This window comes from Sparus aurata, chromosome 20 (genome assembly GCF_900880675.1).
Source record: "Sparus aurata chromosome 20, fSpaAur1.1, whole genome shotgun sequence".
Taxonomy (NCBI): domain Eukaryota; kingdom Metazoa; phylum Chordata; class Actinopteri; order Spariformes; family Sparidae; genus Sparus; species Sparus aurata.
This window is the reverse complement of record NC_044206.1, coordinates 5572850-5588241: the sequence shown is the minus strand read 5'-3', so window position 1 is coordinate 5588241 and position 15392 is coordinate 5572850. Positions and strand designations below refer to the sequence as shown.

The window sequence follows — 15392 nt, the reverse complement described above, 5'->3', positions numbered from 1 at the left end:
ACATTCTTTGCCTTATTTGTTGTCCTCATTCAGAGCTGTATGTCTATTTTGGTGTAGTACAGTGAGAGTAAATTCCTTGAACTGTATGTGTACATGTCATACTCAGTAGTATTCAAAACTGGACCCACAATATAGATGCTGGAGACAGGAGTTTAGAGCAAAGACTGTTTTAATGAAGAAAAACAAAAGGGTTCAAATGAGGCAGCAGCTCCCAGGAATTCCACAGCATATCATCCAGAGCTGGGTTTCTGATGAGACAACAGGCGAGGCTGGGCGGGCTGGTGGGTCTGCAGCACAGAGGGGGGAAAAAAGGCAGGTTTCACACAGGCGAAAAAAAACGAACCATGAGTGGCACTGCACAAAAAACTTAATTCTAAAAAAAAAAAATTAAAAAAAAATACTTTTACTAAACAACCGAATTGATTGACCTTGAAGTGAATTAAAAAGCCAAATCAGAATCAGAATCAGTATTCCTTTATTGTCCCAGAAACAGGGAAATTTGCTGTTTGCCACAGCAGCCAAAAGACAGAATATTATAAAAAACAATAACAATAGTAAAAAAATAAACAATATAATTAAAAGGTAAGAAATAGAATAGAATAGACTTGTATATACATGTGAAGATAATATTGCACAAAATGAACATGTTATTATAAACAGTGTGGCAGTGAATTGTTAATTACAAATAATAAATATGGGTATTAAAAGATTGACTAGATAGTGCAAACTAAAAATGACATGTGACACCTTTCCCTCACACGCATGGGGTGATGATTGGGAGAGAGGAGGGAGTTTGAAGGTACATGGGTTGGAGGCAAAGACCTTAAGTGTTGACTATTTATGTTATGTAAAGTTACTGTGTGTGCCTGTTAACATATAATATTTGCTGAATAATTGTTAACAATCCTAAAATAATTATTTGTCAAGGTTATGTTTTATTTTCAATAAAATGGCATTTTCTTACATCTTGAAAACTCTTGTATATAAGCAAAACAAAGATCTTCCACACTCACTACTGTGCACAAATCTAATTTATATCTAGGTCTCATCAGCCCTTCTGATGATGGCAGAGACATAGAAATGTGGCAATGCATACTTGTGAACATACAAAAAAATCTTTGCGCCCATGTGATACATCCGCTGCTACCACTTGATCCTTGGGGAAACACTGACGCTGGATAGCATATTCATCTGTGACATGTGGCAAACATGGCTTTACAGCAGACCCGCAGAAATAAGTCAGATGTCACGGCCCGACTGTGGCAGTCGGGGTTGTTGTGTGTGTTTTTTTGTGCTGCCCCTGTACTAGCAGAGCCATGATGTACATTTTATATAACATGTTAGTTTGCACTTAAGCCACACACTGGTTGGTTTCCTGCACAAATTAAGTGGCAGGTTCCTGTGTTTGATCTGTAGCATGGTATGTTTGCTGACATCCGTGAGACTTGCCGGTATTGACATCAACAGTAACTTTTGCTGTGTGAGCAGCAATTTGACTTTGCAACTTAAGTAGTGCAGCTTCCTTGTGCTGTGTGGTTTGCACCTCCTGAGCCTACACATTTTTTGTTGTTGTTTTTTTGAGGCCATAGCAAGAAGAGCAGCCCCCTCAGCCTCTGTGTTAAGGCATGCAGAGGAGGTTGATGACATTAATGACCTGTCGCTCAACCAGCGGCCAGCTGATGAGAATGCTTTACCACCAACAATAAATGCTGCGCCAATATCATCAACCACAGGTAAATTTGTTGGAGTTGGTCACAGCACCATCACCAAATTATCACCACCATAAATATTTAAGTTGCTCCCGGGTGTAACACAACCACTCTTTCATTTTTTGTACTATTTCTACTTCTTCTGGTTTTAAACCATTTATTTTGTCATGTCCTCCTCAGTGTATCATCAAACTCCATTTATGTTTTACACTCCTTTTCTGTTTCCCTTTGATCAACTGATGCAATACTTTCCACACAACTAATTTTAATATTGACTTAGCGAAGCTGCCAAGGTCTTAATTTAAATTGATTAGTGAATCATCCACCGAAGCTGAGATTTTCAATATAATCTAGTGCTGAGGTCTGCAATTTTGTAATGTTGAACATGTTGAACACATTGATACAAAGATTTAAAAACACTAGGTGCCCTTAATAAATTAAAGCAAACTCATATGAAACGACACATAAAAATAACAATATTCATATTCTCAGTATAGTTGGAGCACAAGATACAACTTGGATGTATGAGGTGCCATTATAGCTCACCTGGTAATCCCTCTGCAGTGGGTATGATTCAGTTTACTAATCTTAGGCCAATTTAGTCCCAGGGAGTATTGAAGTAGTGAACTTGCAAGTATTCCACTAGAACATTGATATTAGTGTATTTACTACATAAAGCAGAGAAATAAACTTGAACTGTACTGAAGTTTATTTGATCAAATTAACTGGAACTTCTTTTGTGTAAGATATGGTGGGAAAACAAATTCACAACATACCTGAAATAGACCATGTGTAGACACACAGAGCTTTAGACATCAGGATGGCCTGAAAACAACTTTATGATTAATGCTCTATTCCAAGTGGTCTCCCTGGGATTTCTTCATGGACCCTCTGGGGTCCCCTAAAAAATGTGATTAGGAAAGTAATTGGAATGTGAATGTTAAATCAGAACACAGTGTGGTACGAGCCAAACCCAGCCCAGGGAAAACCTCAAAATCAATTTCACCTCATCTCTTGATTAATGTATGAGCCATTATTTATGGCAGCACTCCAACTTTCAGTCAAGTGTAACACATGAGGGGTTTCACGGGGTAAACAATGCGGTGCGTTACAAAGTGTAACCATTAATTATAAAATTATAGAATTATTTTTGTATGATTGTTTATTTTTTTCCTCTTCAAGTAACAACACAAGCACAGCACCTTGGAGAGGTACTTGAACACAACGGCCAGCAGGCGCTACCATTACACCACATTTTAAATCACAGGCTGTGAGGGGAGGAGATGCTGCTGCTGTACAGATGGTTCAGCCCAGAATATCCGGACTTTAGGACTTTTAACGTTTTGAGTTTCTCCTTCCTCCTACAGTGTATGTTCCACTGGAGCAGCTGGTTTTATCAGTAAGGAAAGTGAAACTATTGCAACGAGTGTTTCCAGTAAAAAGTCTATCTTGCGCTGCACCTTTTAAAATGATTCACATTGAGCTCTCTGTCATACTAAACTAAACGAGCTGAAACAGCAAACTAACACATCATGTGATGTCTTCTCACCAATCACAGCCTCACAATAAACTCCACCAGGAAGTAAAAAGCACCTGACATGTCACAAAATATCTCGTCAACGTTCTGCTGCATATGATACCACTACTTGCCATTTTTCTGGTCTTGAGAGCTTGCTAGGTCATTGGGGCTGATAGCACGCTCATATTTCGGCCTTCCATTGACGCTGCTTGTGTTTAAATCAGCGGTTAAATTGTGTTTTGCTCAATGGCCAGTGTATATCCAGCTGTGTCCGAGCTCGTTGCGGAGGCTCGGCGTGTGTACGCGCAAGAGTTCGGGGAAGAGGCTCCTCGGACGGCGGTGTGTGCCCCGGGAAGAGTCAACCTGATAGGGGAGCACACCGACTACAACCAGGGATATGTGCTGCCAATGGTAACAGTATGACTGTTCACTCTGTGGCAAGGAGCTGTCGATATGATTTGAGTGAAATGAAGCATTGTTGGCAATGTACCATCATATGTCATTCAAAAATATGGCGCTAACATTCCCTTGCTTTAAGCGAACACTGGATACAGAAGTGTCGGCCTCTTCAAAAGACTTAAAGAAGTCTCTGTACCAGACCCAGCAACGTTTAGTTGTTTAAAGAATTACAACTTGTATCACTCACCAGCCTTTTCATCAGTCTTACAATAAGCACAGTGTTGGAGTTTTATCTTCTGTTTGGTGGGTCAACGTGCATGTCAGATTTAACAGAAGAGCAGAACCAAGGATAGGAACATGGACTATAATTAGTTCCCTTTACCAGTAATCAGATACTATACTATACTTCCTGATTTTCTTTTTTTTTTTTGGCATCTGAGCCAGAGTAAAAGTTAACTACTCAGCTGAATGGGTTTGTTTGTGTTTGGTGAGCCAGGCGTTGCCCCTGGTGACTGTGGTGGTGGGGAGTCAAACCTCTGGCCAGGATGTTACTGTGGTAACAGCAACCAAGGATGCTGATGAGCCCAGGAGGGTGGACTTCAGCCTGCCTGGTGACGGATCACCGCTGTCTCCAGGGTCACCCAGCTGGGCAAACTATGTGAAGGGTGTAATACAGCATTACAGGGGTAAACAATGACTGTAAACCACTTAAAAACATTATCTGGCATTAATCTTAACTTGGTATTATATATATGTATACACATATATATACATATATATATATATATATATATATATATATATATATGTATATATATATAATATATAGAAACTTGTTTTCTCACAAATGTTCTATTATCCTGCCTTGTTTGGGCAACACATGATATGTATTCAGTGTTTATTCAATGTTTACTCTGCTTGTGTCTGGTGTGCTTCAGCCTCTCCAGTCCCGGGTTTCAGGGCGGTGATAGCCAGCAGTGTCCCCCTGGGAGGAGGTCTGTCCAGCTCTGCCTCTCTGGAGGTGGCTGTCTACACATTCCTGCAGCAACTCAGGCCAGGTCAGAATCTGATTACAGGGACTTCAGTGTGTACATAAGTGTGACTCTGCTATTCAGTGAGTGCAGTCCAGAAGGAATCTTCATTCTCATAAATAAGAAATGGATCATTTCCATCTATTTTCAAGGAGAGATTCATATTTCTACACATCTGCGAACATGCAACCTTTGGCTGCAGCTAATGCTCAAAAATGCAATAAACTCCAACAAAATGTATACAATTCTACAAAGCATATGGTAGGGCTGGGTAATATATTGATATTATATCATCAATATAAAAACATTTGAAAAATGCTGTGCTCCAAACACTTTGTAGTCATGATTTTGTTTCAAGTTTGGCCCTCTCAGCTAAATGTGATTGTCTCAGCCTCACCAACTTCTTTTTTTTTTTCAATGGATTGGGTTGAAATTTCTCGTCCACATATGCTGCCATGGCTCTCTCCCTGCTCATATATTTATCACATATATTTTATCACAATATAGCCTAAAAATCTTACGATGTGATTTTATGACAGTATCCCCTAGCCCTACCCAATGGTTGATTTTCAGGTATATGACGACTGGCCTTTAGTAACCATTTCACACATTTGCCTATTTCCACAGATGATGGGGACAAAGTATCCAAAGCAGTAGCCTGCCAGCAGGCAGAACACACTCATGCTGGTGTACCCTGTGGCATTATGGATCAGTTTGTGTCTGTGCTCGGCAGGGAAGGACATGCTTTGCTCATCGACTGCAGGTAACATCCAGTTAGACTAGAGCAATCCAAGAGTCTTTGGTTTCAAACACAGTTGACATTCTGTATATTAACATGTATTTATCAGTCATGTACTTTTTTTTTGTGGTTTGACTCAGGTCCCTGGAGGCCACCCCTGTCCCTCTGGCTGATCCAGGCCTGGTCATTCTTATCACCAACTCCAATGTGAGACACTCTCTGACCGGCAGTGAGTATCCCATGAGACGCAGACAGTGCGAGGAGGCCGCCTCTACCTTGGGAAAGGAGAGTCTCAGAGATGCTACCATGAAGGACCTGGAGGGTGTGAAGTATATTTTGTATTAATCTCTTCTGATCCATTCTGTACCACTCTGTCTTACTTCATCATCTCCCATCCTGCTCTGTCCTGTGTTAGATTGCTGTCCAGATGTAGTCATTCTGTCCCAGTGATCTAGCGCTGTCCTTTTTTTCCCCTCAAAATAAAGTTCAACACTATTCGTAATATGTTTATTTGCTTTTCCAAGAGCAAGATCAGAATGTCTATCAGTCTCATATTTGTGTGTTAAGTACAGAAATTGAGTTAGCTTTAGCCTAGCTTAGCATAAAGACCGGAAGTGGAGGGAATTAGCTAACCTGTCTCTGTCCAAAGTTTAAAAACATGTCTCACAACCCTTTAAAACCAAAAACATATTTTTTCTAAGGTACAGTCAGAATTTCCCCTCTAGCCTCTAGGCTATGGAATCATTCCTAGGTATATTTTAAGCCGGACATTTGTGATAAAAGCTGAATAGCTAAGTAGCTGCAAAGCTTGTAAAGTGGCATTAACAAGTGCACCTTTCCATCAGGACTTTTCTGTTCACTTTTGAGCAAGACAAAGTGCAACATTTGTACATCATAATTATAGGCATTAAGGGCCAGAATAAATGTATCTGTTAAAGAAAAAATGTAAATGGACAGTGTCAGGTCTACAACATCCTGTGTTTATTCAGATTGGACCTGTTTGCCTTTTCTCCTTTATTTAAGCAAAGTGGCTTGTTAAAACATATGGTTCGCACAGGTCTCCTTAATTTGTCTTCAAAAACTGGGGAAAACACAAATCACATTTAATTCTAAGGTGTGTGGTTTTGACTTTCCGTATCATTTCAGAGGCAAGGGACAGACTGGATGATGTAACCTGTCGAAGAGCTCGTCATGTGATCGAGGAGATAGAGAGAACTGTGCAGGCTGCTGAGGCCCTGAAAAGAGGGGCCTACAAAGAGTTTGGCAAGCTCATGGTGGAGAGCCACAACTCCCTGAGGTACGGTTAAAGCAGCTGGAGCCCATCTGGGAAACGCTTTATATTGTAATAAGCATTATCTAATAGGCAATAAGGCCTTTGTAAGCACATATGAGATGATTCTTAATATTAACAAGTCTTTACACGTATTGATAATAGCATCATAAACAGGTTTATTGTTATATTATACAACACTGATAAGCACCTATGAGAAATGTCTTGTTGTTTACAGATGATTGAAATGTTAAAATCGTAATATGAAAGAACTGGCCACCTGTCAAATTCTTACTCAAAGCACACAGTGAGCAGCATATTATCAGAGCAACTGCTATCTGCTGCTAACTGTAGCTGCCATTCGCTAATTAGCTCAGTTACCATTGCAGCTAGCGGTCCATATTTGGAGCTTGGGAGGCATGCATTTATTAGCAGTTAAGTATCCACTTGTTAACAGTTTACATGTTTTTCGCTGCTACTTTATGTAAAGTGATTTATGCTTTATTTAGGTGAATATATTCTTTATAATACTGTCCTATTAACACAATAATTTTAATAAGCATCTTATGATGACTCATAGTGGATTTACCTCAGTACAAGGGCCTTAATAAACCCATGTGTTTAACCTCGAGCCAGTGTTTAGAACAGACAGAAGCAGCTGTATGATGACTGGATGTCCCTGTGTCAGAGACCTGTATGAGGTGAGCTGCAGGGAGCTGGATGAGCTGGTGTCTGCAGCCATGGAAGTGGACGGCGTGTTTGGCAGCCGGATGACAGGTGGAGGATTCGGCGGATGCACAGTGACTCTGCTGCAGGCCGATGCCATCGACAGGACTATACTCCACATACAGGTTAAAACACAAACACACACCATTGTTACATGTGTTTGTTAGCCTACTGTGCTACTGGGCATATTTAGATAGTATATTGTTATCATGGTATGAGACTATATATGGTCTTAGATTTTGGATATGTCTATTTGATGATATGACATACGCTTTGTCTTTTCCTGGTTTTAGAGGCTCATTACAGTAACGTGATGCAACTCTATGAACTTACCAGACTGTTCTACTTGTTCTGATGTTGCCTTACCCACCAACGAAAGGGCAGCTACTTACAGCATTTGCTTGATCAACAGCTCATCTGTATACCTATATCTACCAGTTTTGCATGGTTACAGGTTAAATTGGATTTACAGATTTGGATGGTGACCTCTGACTTCTGATAGAAACAGTGAAAATAGTAACATTAATGTTACATGCACATCAACAGTACTTGATATTTATACCTGAACTTACCTTTTTATGAATGCCTGCTTGTTTTAATACTTAACCTCAGCTGTTTCTGGCTTCTTTTAGTCTTCTCAGTGGATTGTAAATGAGTTTAGAGCAGACATATGTTCCTTCCATGAACATCAGGCGGCATTAATGACAGAACATGACTGAATATAAGACGTTTTATATTGATGGCAGTGAAAACAGAAGACATTTAGAGTGGCAGCAAAAAATGGTTATGCTCATTGGGAGTTTTCGTAACATTGGCGAAAAACATCTCCAGGTTATACATCCTCTCCTTTCAGCTGGCAGTTATTAGGGTTTTGGCATGTTTTAGGTTTGTAATTTTAAAGCTGCTAAAACAAACTTTCAATTTGATGTTGTCTTTGGTAGCCCCTGTTGACAAAAGATTAAGATGATGGAACAAAGTTAACTTCGTTTTAGTGCCATATTGCCATACCGCCCGAGCAGCTACTTTCTTTCAGCTTTTATGACTTCATGGCTGATCCAGCGATGGGCCTTACCATCTTCTCACTGAAGATCTAATTTCCTGTACATCATATAGAGGCATCAGTATTAAACTGAGACTCTTTCATTACCAGTTAAAAATTAAACATGAACTTGGCGATTTTTAGTGTACAGTCAACACACTAGCTTTTATCCTCTTAAGCCCTGTTTCTTTTTTCGACCACTCTCATTTGAAATTTTTCCTCATATAATTTACGTAAGAAGATTGTGTTCGTTGTTGTTGTTGTTGTTGTTGTATCAGTAGTCTAATAATACAGTGGTATAGCAGGTGCAACAACCTTTTCTGTTTTCAGGATTCTGTTTTCTGCATTCCGAAGAGTATTTGAAAGGAAAAGTGTCTGAGGACATTGTTCATTTGTTCACTGGGGGAAAAAAAGCACTTTTCAGTGTTCTGGCTGTCACTTTAAGGGGGGCATTTCAGACAAATTGCCCAGTCCCCCGTGTCTTGCTCAGACAGCTCCAGTGTGTGTGTGTGTGTGTGTGTGTGTGTGTGTGTGTGTGTGTGAGTGTGAATGTGTGTGTGTGTGTGTGTGAGATCAGGGGGTATGAGCTGAGAATAAAAGCGAGCTTCGTGGAGACGGAGCCAGAAGTGTCCAGTTATTAGCATGCTGGTCTGGTCACCGTGGCCCTGTTGCCTTTCTGCTTTCACACAGTCAGATTGAAGGCCTGCTGTTGGCTGTCACCATTTAGAATCCTGCAGGAGAGACATCAACATAGATGTAAACTTAACCACAGAGAAATACGGCAAAGACCTGCATTCGGAAGGATGACCAGTTTGCTTTGAAGCAACAGTTAAAGGGAAAAGAGCAGCAGCTTTTATAGGCTCGAAACTCCGATTGAGCTTTGGAAGCAGACTTGGCAGATTTCCTTGCATCTTTCCTAACTCGGCTGTATCCTGGCTACTACTGTGACTTGCTAACTGTCAAGGGAAACAAGTCTTTCTCGGAAACAAAAGAAACACTTGAAACTACCACATCTCTCAAACCTCAGCATTCCTCACCAGAGCAGAAGGACCCTCGTCCTCACAACAACAACATCACAGACGGATCAGAGAAATCACTGCTTCAGCTCCAAGATGCTGAACCTCAACTCACAGGACGACAACAGCAACAGCAACAGGAACGCTCTCCAGGACCCGGTGTCACTGAATGTTGGTGGAGAAGTTTACACTACAACCCTGGACACTCTGACACGCTGCCGGGACTCCATGCTAGGTGCTATGTTCACTGGACAAATCCCTGTGCTTAAAGATAACAGAGGAAATGTTTTCATAGACCGTGACGGTAAAGTGTTCAGGTACATCCTGAATTACCTGCGCTCCAGCTCCCTGGACCTGCCCGATGGCTTTTCAGAGCTGCCGCTGCTGCGGAGGGAGGCTGATTTCTACCAGATACGCCCCCTGCTGGAGGAGATTCGCCACTATGAGACATCAGTGCCTCTCAGCCTCAGGGGAGGGCCGCTAGGAGCCATGATTATGGTGAATGTTGATTGCAAGGTACGTTTTGTAAAATTTGACAAACCTCATGCAAGAGCTTGTAGTCTCATACAACACAGGATTGCATAATGACATGACAGTTTGTAGTTCCTTCATGCTACGCAAACACAGGACAGACAATATACAGTTATTCATATACATAAACACGTATACACAGAGGAAGTACTTCTGTTGTGTATTTTTTTTATTTGTGTCAAGGGATTTTAAACAGCAATGGTAATAATATTAATGGCACTAAGGAGAGTGCATACCTCCGCCAAGGTCCAACAGTCCCCTATTGTACTCATTCAGATACTAGTCAATAGGAGCATTTTTTTTTTAAATGTTGCACTTATCCTTTGACATAATTTGACCTTAACTGAAATTTTGATGAGCTTTCAATAGAGAGTTCTCGAAACATAAAGAATGCTAACCTTTACAGCTAATGTTTAGTATGTACACAGTGTATGGGCAGATGATGTTTGTGTGACTCAGTCTGCACATTCAGAGACGTGGAAAGACAGGTTCTTTGTTTGTGTACACTCTGCAGAATATGTAGTCAGCATGTTCTACAATCTCATTCCAGGTTCGCGTTCTGCACTTTAACTTACGCCATGGGCCAGAAAACTACGAGCTCCGCACATGCTCCGTGCAAGCATTCACAGTTGATCTCTTTTGTACCTGGAGAGCCTTCCTGACTCTGCTCTGTGAGCGCTTCTCCTACAGAACATCCCAGGGTCTCACCAGCCCCCATCCATGCAACCCGAGGCAGAACAGGCTGAAACTGGAGTGGGTGCCGAGACCTGATGAACTCCCCCAGGACCAGTACGACAAGCAGCGCTACCGGGGGCTTACCATCTCTAACCCTGAGGTCTCGCAGTCAGCCGACATCATGAACGTGCACTGGAGCCCCTGTGAAATCACAGACATGCAGGGGTTTGTGGAGGAGCTGCTGAAGGTGTCTCTGGCTGAAGGATTTAAGGTCGATTTGGTGACTCCTGACCCAGCGGAAATTCTGAACTGCACCGCACTTCGGCTTATCAAGTGCTGAGCTCTAGAAAAACAAACGTAACGTCAAAGCATCAGAACGTGCCAAGTTAATGAACTGCAGATGGTTCTCTCTAGTCACAACTTAACCAATTATTCTTGAGACTTGTTTAATGAAATCTTTTATGAGTTGGGGTGAGGGCTGAGTTTGCAATATGGAAATCGAAAGGATACAGATTATGACTAGCAGGTAGTCGAAAAGATGTTTTGTCTTTGGTCTCTATATCTGTTCTCTGTCCTAGAGTTTACCAAAATAGTGAATGATAGACAGTTTAAAAAAACTAAGAATTACAAATTCTGACACAATTCTGGGAATATTTAAATGTAACATTTAGATGCAACTGAGCCCTTTTCAGACGTGCAACGTGAAACAATGCTGGCTTCATCTATCTGTGAAACTGATAACTCTTGGGTTTTCAAACATTGATGTCTCCTGTGCAAATATTCTGTTTTGACAGTGTATTTATGTAGTCTTGTATAGCCAGACCTATGTATCTTGAAAAGTCTGGCCGACAACTTGATCTTTAAACCAATCAAAATTGTTCTTGCCAGTGCATAACCCAGGATGCAGTGACAGTGCCCTAGCAAAATAGTGTTAGGGGAGATTTGGTTTGCATGTGGGGGGGTGAGCCCTGGCATTAAAATGGAGAAATCCCTGCAAAAGAAATGGCAACTACTTACGTTCATGCCATTGGTGAACAGGTTAATGTTAAAGAAAGTTGCCAGGTTCAGCGTGTAGGTTTTCCGGCTTGAGGTGTGTTGTTGTTGGTTCACGTAGCAATGGGGGTTGTGAGAACAGTAAACATGGAAGGCAGAAATAGGCTACCAGTGACAGGCTTTATACCTATAGTCGATATCCAGTAAGTCAGACTAGTAATTACCTTACCTGCCCCACTTTGTCCTACCCTGATATTTTTAATATCACAATTGCAATCTGCATGCCTAAACCTACAAAAAAAAAAAACAACCAATGAAGACAACCAATCAGAGGCAGAGTAGGACAGGTCTAAGCAAGAAAAGCCATGTGTTCCAAATAAGACATTGGGGCGGCAGCTAAGGGCATGGGTTAGGTGTGATAACCAGCAAAGGAAGTGACTGTTTGAAAGCAACAATGGCGGCTCATAAAGAGGTAAGTGTAGCATCAGTTATATCAGAACTGTAGAAAAGGGCAGAGTATTTACCAACTGACCACTGGTAGTAGCACTCTTCTACTGTTAGCCCACAAAAGACTGATGATTCAACCAATCACCTTCCAAAAATGTTTTGAAAGCGACTGCCATTTTCTTAACAGTTTCTGTTGACTCCTGACCCACCAGATGGTTGGTTACACATAACCATCTAGCGTGTCAGGTTATCCGTGTACAGGACTGTTATAAAAGGAGCTTGAATGTAAATTCAAATAATTGAATGTTTATAGGCAAATCTAAACTGCAGCCATTGGCAGGACCAGCTTCAGCTTCCTGAATAATCCTACACATCCTCCCAAAAAGATCTCCCATGACTTTCCTCATTTATTACATTGTGATCAATGTAGCATTCTGTTCAATTTTGTCCATATCTGAAAGCACAAGCACAGTTCAAATAATCACTCAATATGTCGGTACATAATCACATCATCATTTTTAGATATTTTTTCAGTGAAAATTAAATACAAAAATAACAATTCCAACTAAAATCATAACTCCTACTGCAATAGCAGTAAATAATAGTAATACGATAGTTTTGCATATTATGCATCATGCATAAAATGTTGTCATAGTGACATTTAGGCTCTCATTTTGTTCCTTTTTTTACCTAACACATTTAAAAGTAAAGTTTGCTGGGTTTCTTGCATGGAATGAAAGGTACAAATGTAGTAAGACTGAGCTTATGATTGGAGTTTTTTTCTTCCTCTTTTCTGCCAATGCATAAAAAACAAATGAGCCTAAACATTAAAAGTGCTCCTTACATATTCCATGATTATTTTAACTAACTGCATATCCTTGTGGGAGGGCTATATCCGCTTGCCCTTTGACTGACTCAAAGGGGGAGTCAGATGAGTTATGGACTGAGTGCGTAATTTTAGTCTGGAGGAAGCTGTAGTAAGGGAAGTTGAGAGGAGGAAAAGATGCATCTCTGCTGAGGAAAGAAGGTGTCTAGTTGCACAAACACTCCGGGTAGTTCCTTCCTCTCGCTCCCTCTCTGAACTTCCTTCCTCGGTCTGTAAGATTGAACGATTCAGCAGCCGTTTGAGTAGACAGTCTGGTTTATCATAAGTTGCATCACGCACAAAGGACATGAGTATTCCCCGATGCAACTAGAATGCTTACATCCCTGGTTTACTGTCATGCTGGTTGAAGGTAACCATGGTTCAAAGTATTCACTATGTGCCTGTCTGTCTATTTTTCCTCAACAGCAGCGATACAGTGGAACTCCAACCTTCTATGTCACCACTCCTTCAGAGGGAGCTCGGGCTCTCAGTCTGTCCTGACCTTTGTCAACACATCTGCTGTAAGAGCACAGCTGATTCATTCCTCTTTATAGGCTTCACTATTTGATTTGTTTTGACTGGAGATGATTGAGAAGCATTTTGCTAATGATGGGGAAAGTGCCTTCACAGTGAAGAACTGCTTTCTGATCAGATTTATTTTTATTAATTTGATTTATTTTTGTCTCAGTAATTCAATGCTTTAGCATCCAGATAACTTGTAGCAGCTGTTTATATAATTATGTAATAAATATACTATACTGTAAATGCAAGCTAAATTGTTTTATTTTCACATGACTTTCATTGAATAAACCATGTCTTTATGAAAATGTAGAGCATGTTATTAAGTGTTTTTATTAACTTTATTTTTAGCAGCAACTGGCAGCTAATTTCCACCAGAACCCACTGTACACCACCTGCACAGCAGACAGACACAGTTAGCGAGAAGCTAGCGAAAGCGTTTAGCAGCTAAAGAGGAGCTGATGAAGACCAAAGACGGAGCTCAAAGGAGAGGGATTACTGTTTTTAACTTTCATCAGGTGCATACAAATCTGTGTCCATTTGGATGATAATGTTGCTCTGTGTCCATCAGATGTAAGAAATTGTCTGCAAACACATCACCAACATCATAATAACATTATAAGGCAATGCAATACTGAAAGAGTGGTATCCAAATGGTGGCTAACAATGAAAACTAGCACGTTAAAGGCCCTGCACACTCACATGGGTATTTTAATTATGTTGGCCAATAGACCTCTGCTAGGATAGATGTTAGGCAGAATTGTGATGAAAATTTTGTAATATCACTGTACTTAATATAGTACAAAGAACATGCTACAGGTTTGCTCTCCCACCCTTACTGGTCACAATAAAAATGATAAGAAGGTCTTGATGTCAATCAAACAATCTGTTCTTGCCTTCACAATCTAGGTCTAATCAGGAAGCTAAAAGGGTACCTGCACCAATTTTACACAATGTGTTAACAGGTCTTGAGGAGTACAACAGCATATGACAGTCTGTTTTGTTGTAACTGCTCATTTTTTTCAATTGAAGGTTCATATATATCTCATTTCCTCTGGTGAGCTTAGCCTGACCCTGCTCAAAATCAGTTAAGATATGATGTATTTAGGATTAGTGAGAATACACTGTTGGGGAAGAAATATGATTCTTCCAGGACAAGAATGACCTGCTATTGTTTGGATACATAATAGCCTGGAAGAATCATATTTCTTCTCCAACATACACAAGATTTCAAATTGCACTTTCCCCTTGCTATCTGGATTTTAGTCCTAATAAGTTAAACTCTCTGTCTTGTTTACATTTTCTGCTGTAAATGCTATGCAGGTGTCCTCCCTATAAAACTTTTCATAGTTCTGACCTTTCAACGAACCCAATGGTCAAATTAAAATTATTGGCTTCATCGATGTCCGCAGTTTGTCTTCACTGGTGTTTTAAACAGAGCAACAATTCCAATTTTGAATCCAAACACGAGGATACATTTTCCCAGTAACATGGTCTCTTGTGTCCAGGTAAATGTAGAGACGGTTTATATGCAACTGTTTCTATTCCTCAGTTTATCCTACCAGGTTGCTCCTTAAAAAGGTATGACCCAGCACACATCTCTCTCTACCATATTTTGGACACAAACAATTGAAAGCGTAGAATGATTGGTTCTTAAAAATGAATGTATAATGAGTAACAGCATAATCAGAATTTGCAATAGAATGCTGAAAACCTAGTTATGAAAGAAGGACTTTAATGCACCTCCTTGATACTAAGTCTCCATTTACATTCATTCAGTCTTTGGTCATAATGACATTCCACCTGTATTCTAGATGGTCATATCTATGATGGTCTTAATGTCTGCTACTTCATGGCTGTAAAAAAGGCAAACACTTAATCATTTTTACAAACAAAACATCAAATATACAGGGA

At 40.4% G+C, this 15392-nt stretch overlaps 2 protein-coding genes and 1 long non-coding RNA gene across 4 annotated transcripts; 2 read left to right on the top strand and 1 right to left on the bottom strand.

Annotated features, from left to right (window-relative positions):
* Positions 1–151: 151 nt before the first annotated feature.
* Positions 152–4126, bottom strand: LOC115571108 (uncharacterized). The gene is made up of 3 exons (XR_003981878.1): positions 3875–4126; positions 2486–2610; positions 152–287 (listed from the first exon to the last, which is right to left on the bottom strand). It is a non-coding gene; the product is annotated as an uncharacterized LOC115571108 (long non-coding RNA).
* Positions 3294–13790, top strand: galk1 (galactokinase 1). Of its 2 annotated transcripts, none has more exons than XM_030400183.1 (8): positions 3294–3639; positions 4124–4313; positions 4566–4685; positions 5286–5421; positions 5538–5719; positions 6544–6694; positions 7356–7518; positions 13389–13790. In XM_030400183.1, exons 1-8 carry the CDS (start codon positions 3475–3477, stop codon positions 13458–13460), a joined length of 1179 nt encoding a protein of 392 aa, XP_030256043.1. In that variant the 5' UTR covers positions 3294–3474; the 3' UTR covers positions 13461–13790. The 2 variants fall into 2 exon arrangements, with proteins under 2 accessions (XP_030256043.1, XP_030256042.1); XM_030400182.1 differs by having other exon boundaries at positions 13386–13790.
* On the top strand, positions 7563–13790 carry LOC115571107 (BTB/POZ domain-containing protein KCTD21-like). The gene is made up of 2 exons (XM_030400185.1): positions 7563–9964; positions 10530–13790. The coding sequence occupies exons 1-2, from the start codon at positions 9545–9547 to the stop codon at positions 10992–10994; spliced, it is 885 nt and encodes a 294-aa protein (XP_030256045.1). The 5' UTR covers positions 7563–9544; the 3' UTR covers positions 10995–13790.
* Positions 13791–15392: the final 1602 nt, after the last annotated feature.

What these genes read in the sequence shown, in the direction of transcription:
- galk1 (XM_030400182.1), top strand. Translation starts at nt 3,475, where the DNA reads ATGGCCAGTGTATATCCAGCTGTGTCCGAGCTCGTTGCGGAGGCTCGG. An exon ending in AGGGATATGTGCTGCCAATG is followed by an intron (nt 3,640 to 4,123) that starts GTAACAGTATGA and finishes TTGGTGAGCCAG; the next exon opens with GCGTTGCCCCTGGTGACTGT. An exon ending in TGTAATACAGCATTACAGGG is followed by an intron (nt 4,314 to 4,565) that starts GTAAACAATGAC and finishes GGTGTGCTTCAG; the next exon opens with CCTCTCCAGTCCCGGGTTTC.
- LOC115571107 (XM_030400185.1), top strand. Translation starts at nt 9,545, where the DNA reads ATGCTGAACCTCAACTCACAGGACGACAACAGCAACAGCAACAGGAAC. An exon ending in TGGTGAATGTTGATTGCAAG is followed by an intron (nt 9,965 to 10,529) that starts GTACGTTTTGTA and finishes ATCTCATTCCAG; the next exon opens with GTTCGCGTTCTGCACTTTAA.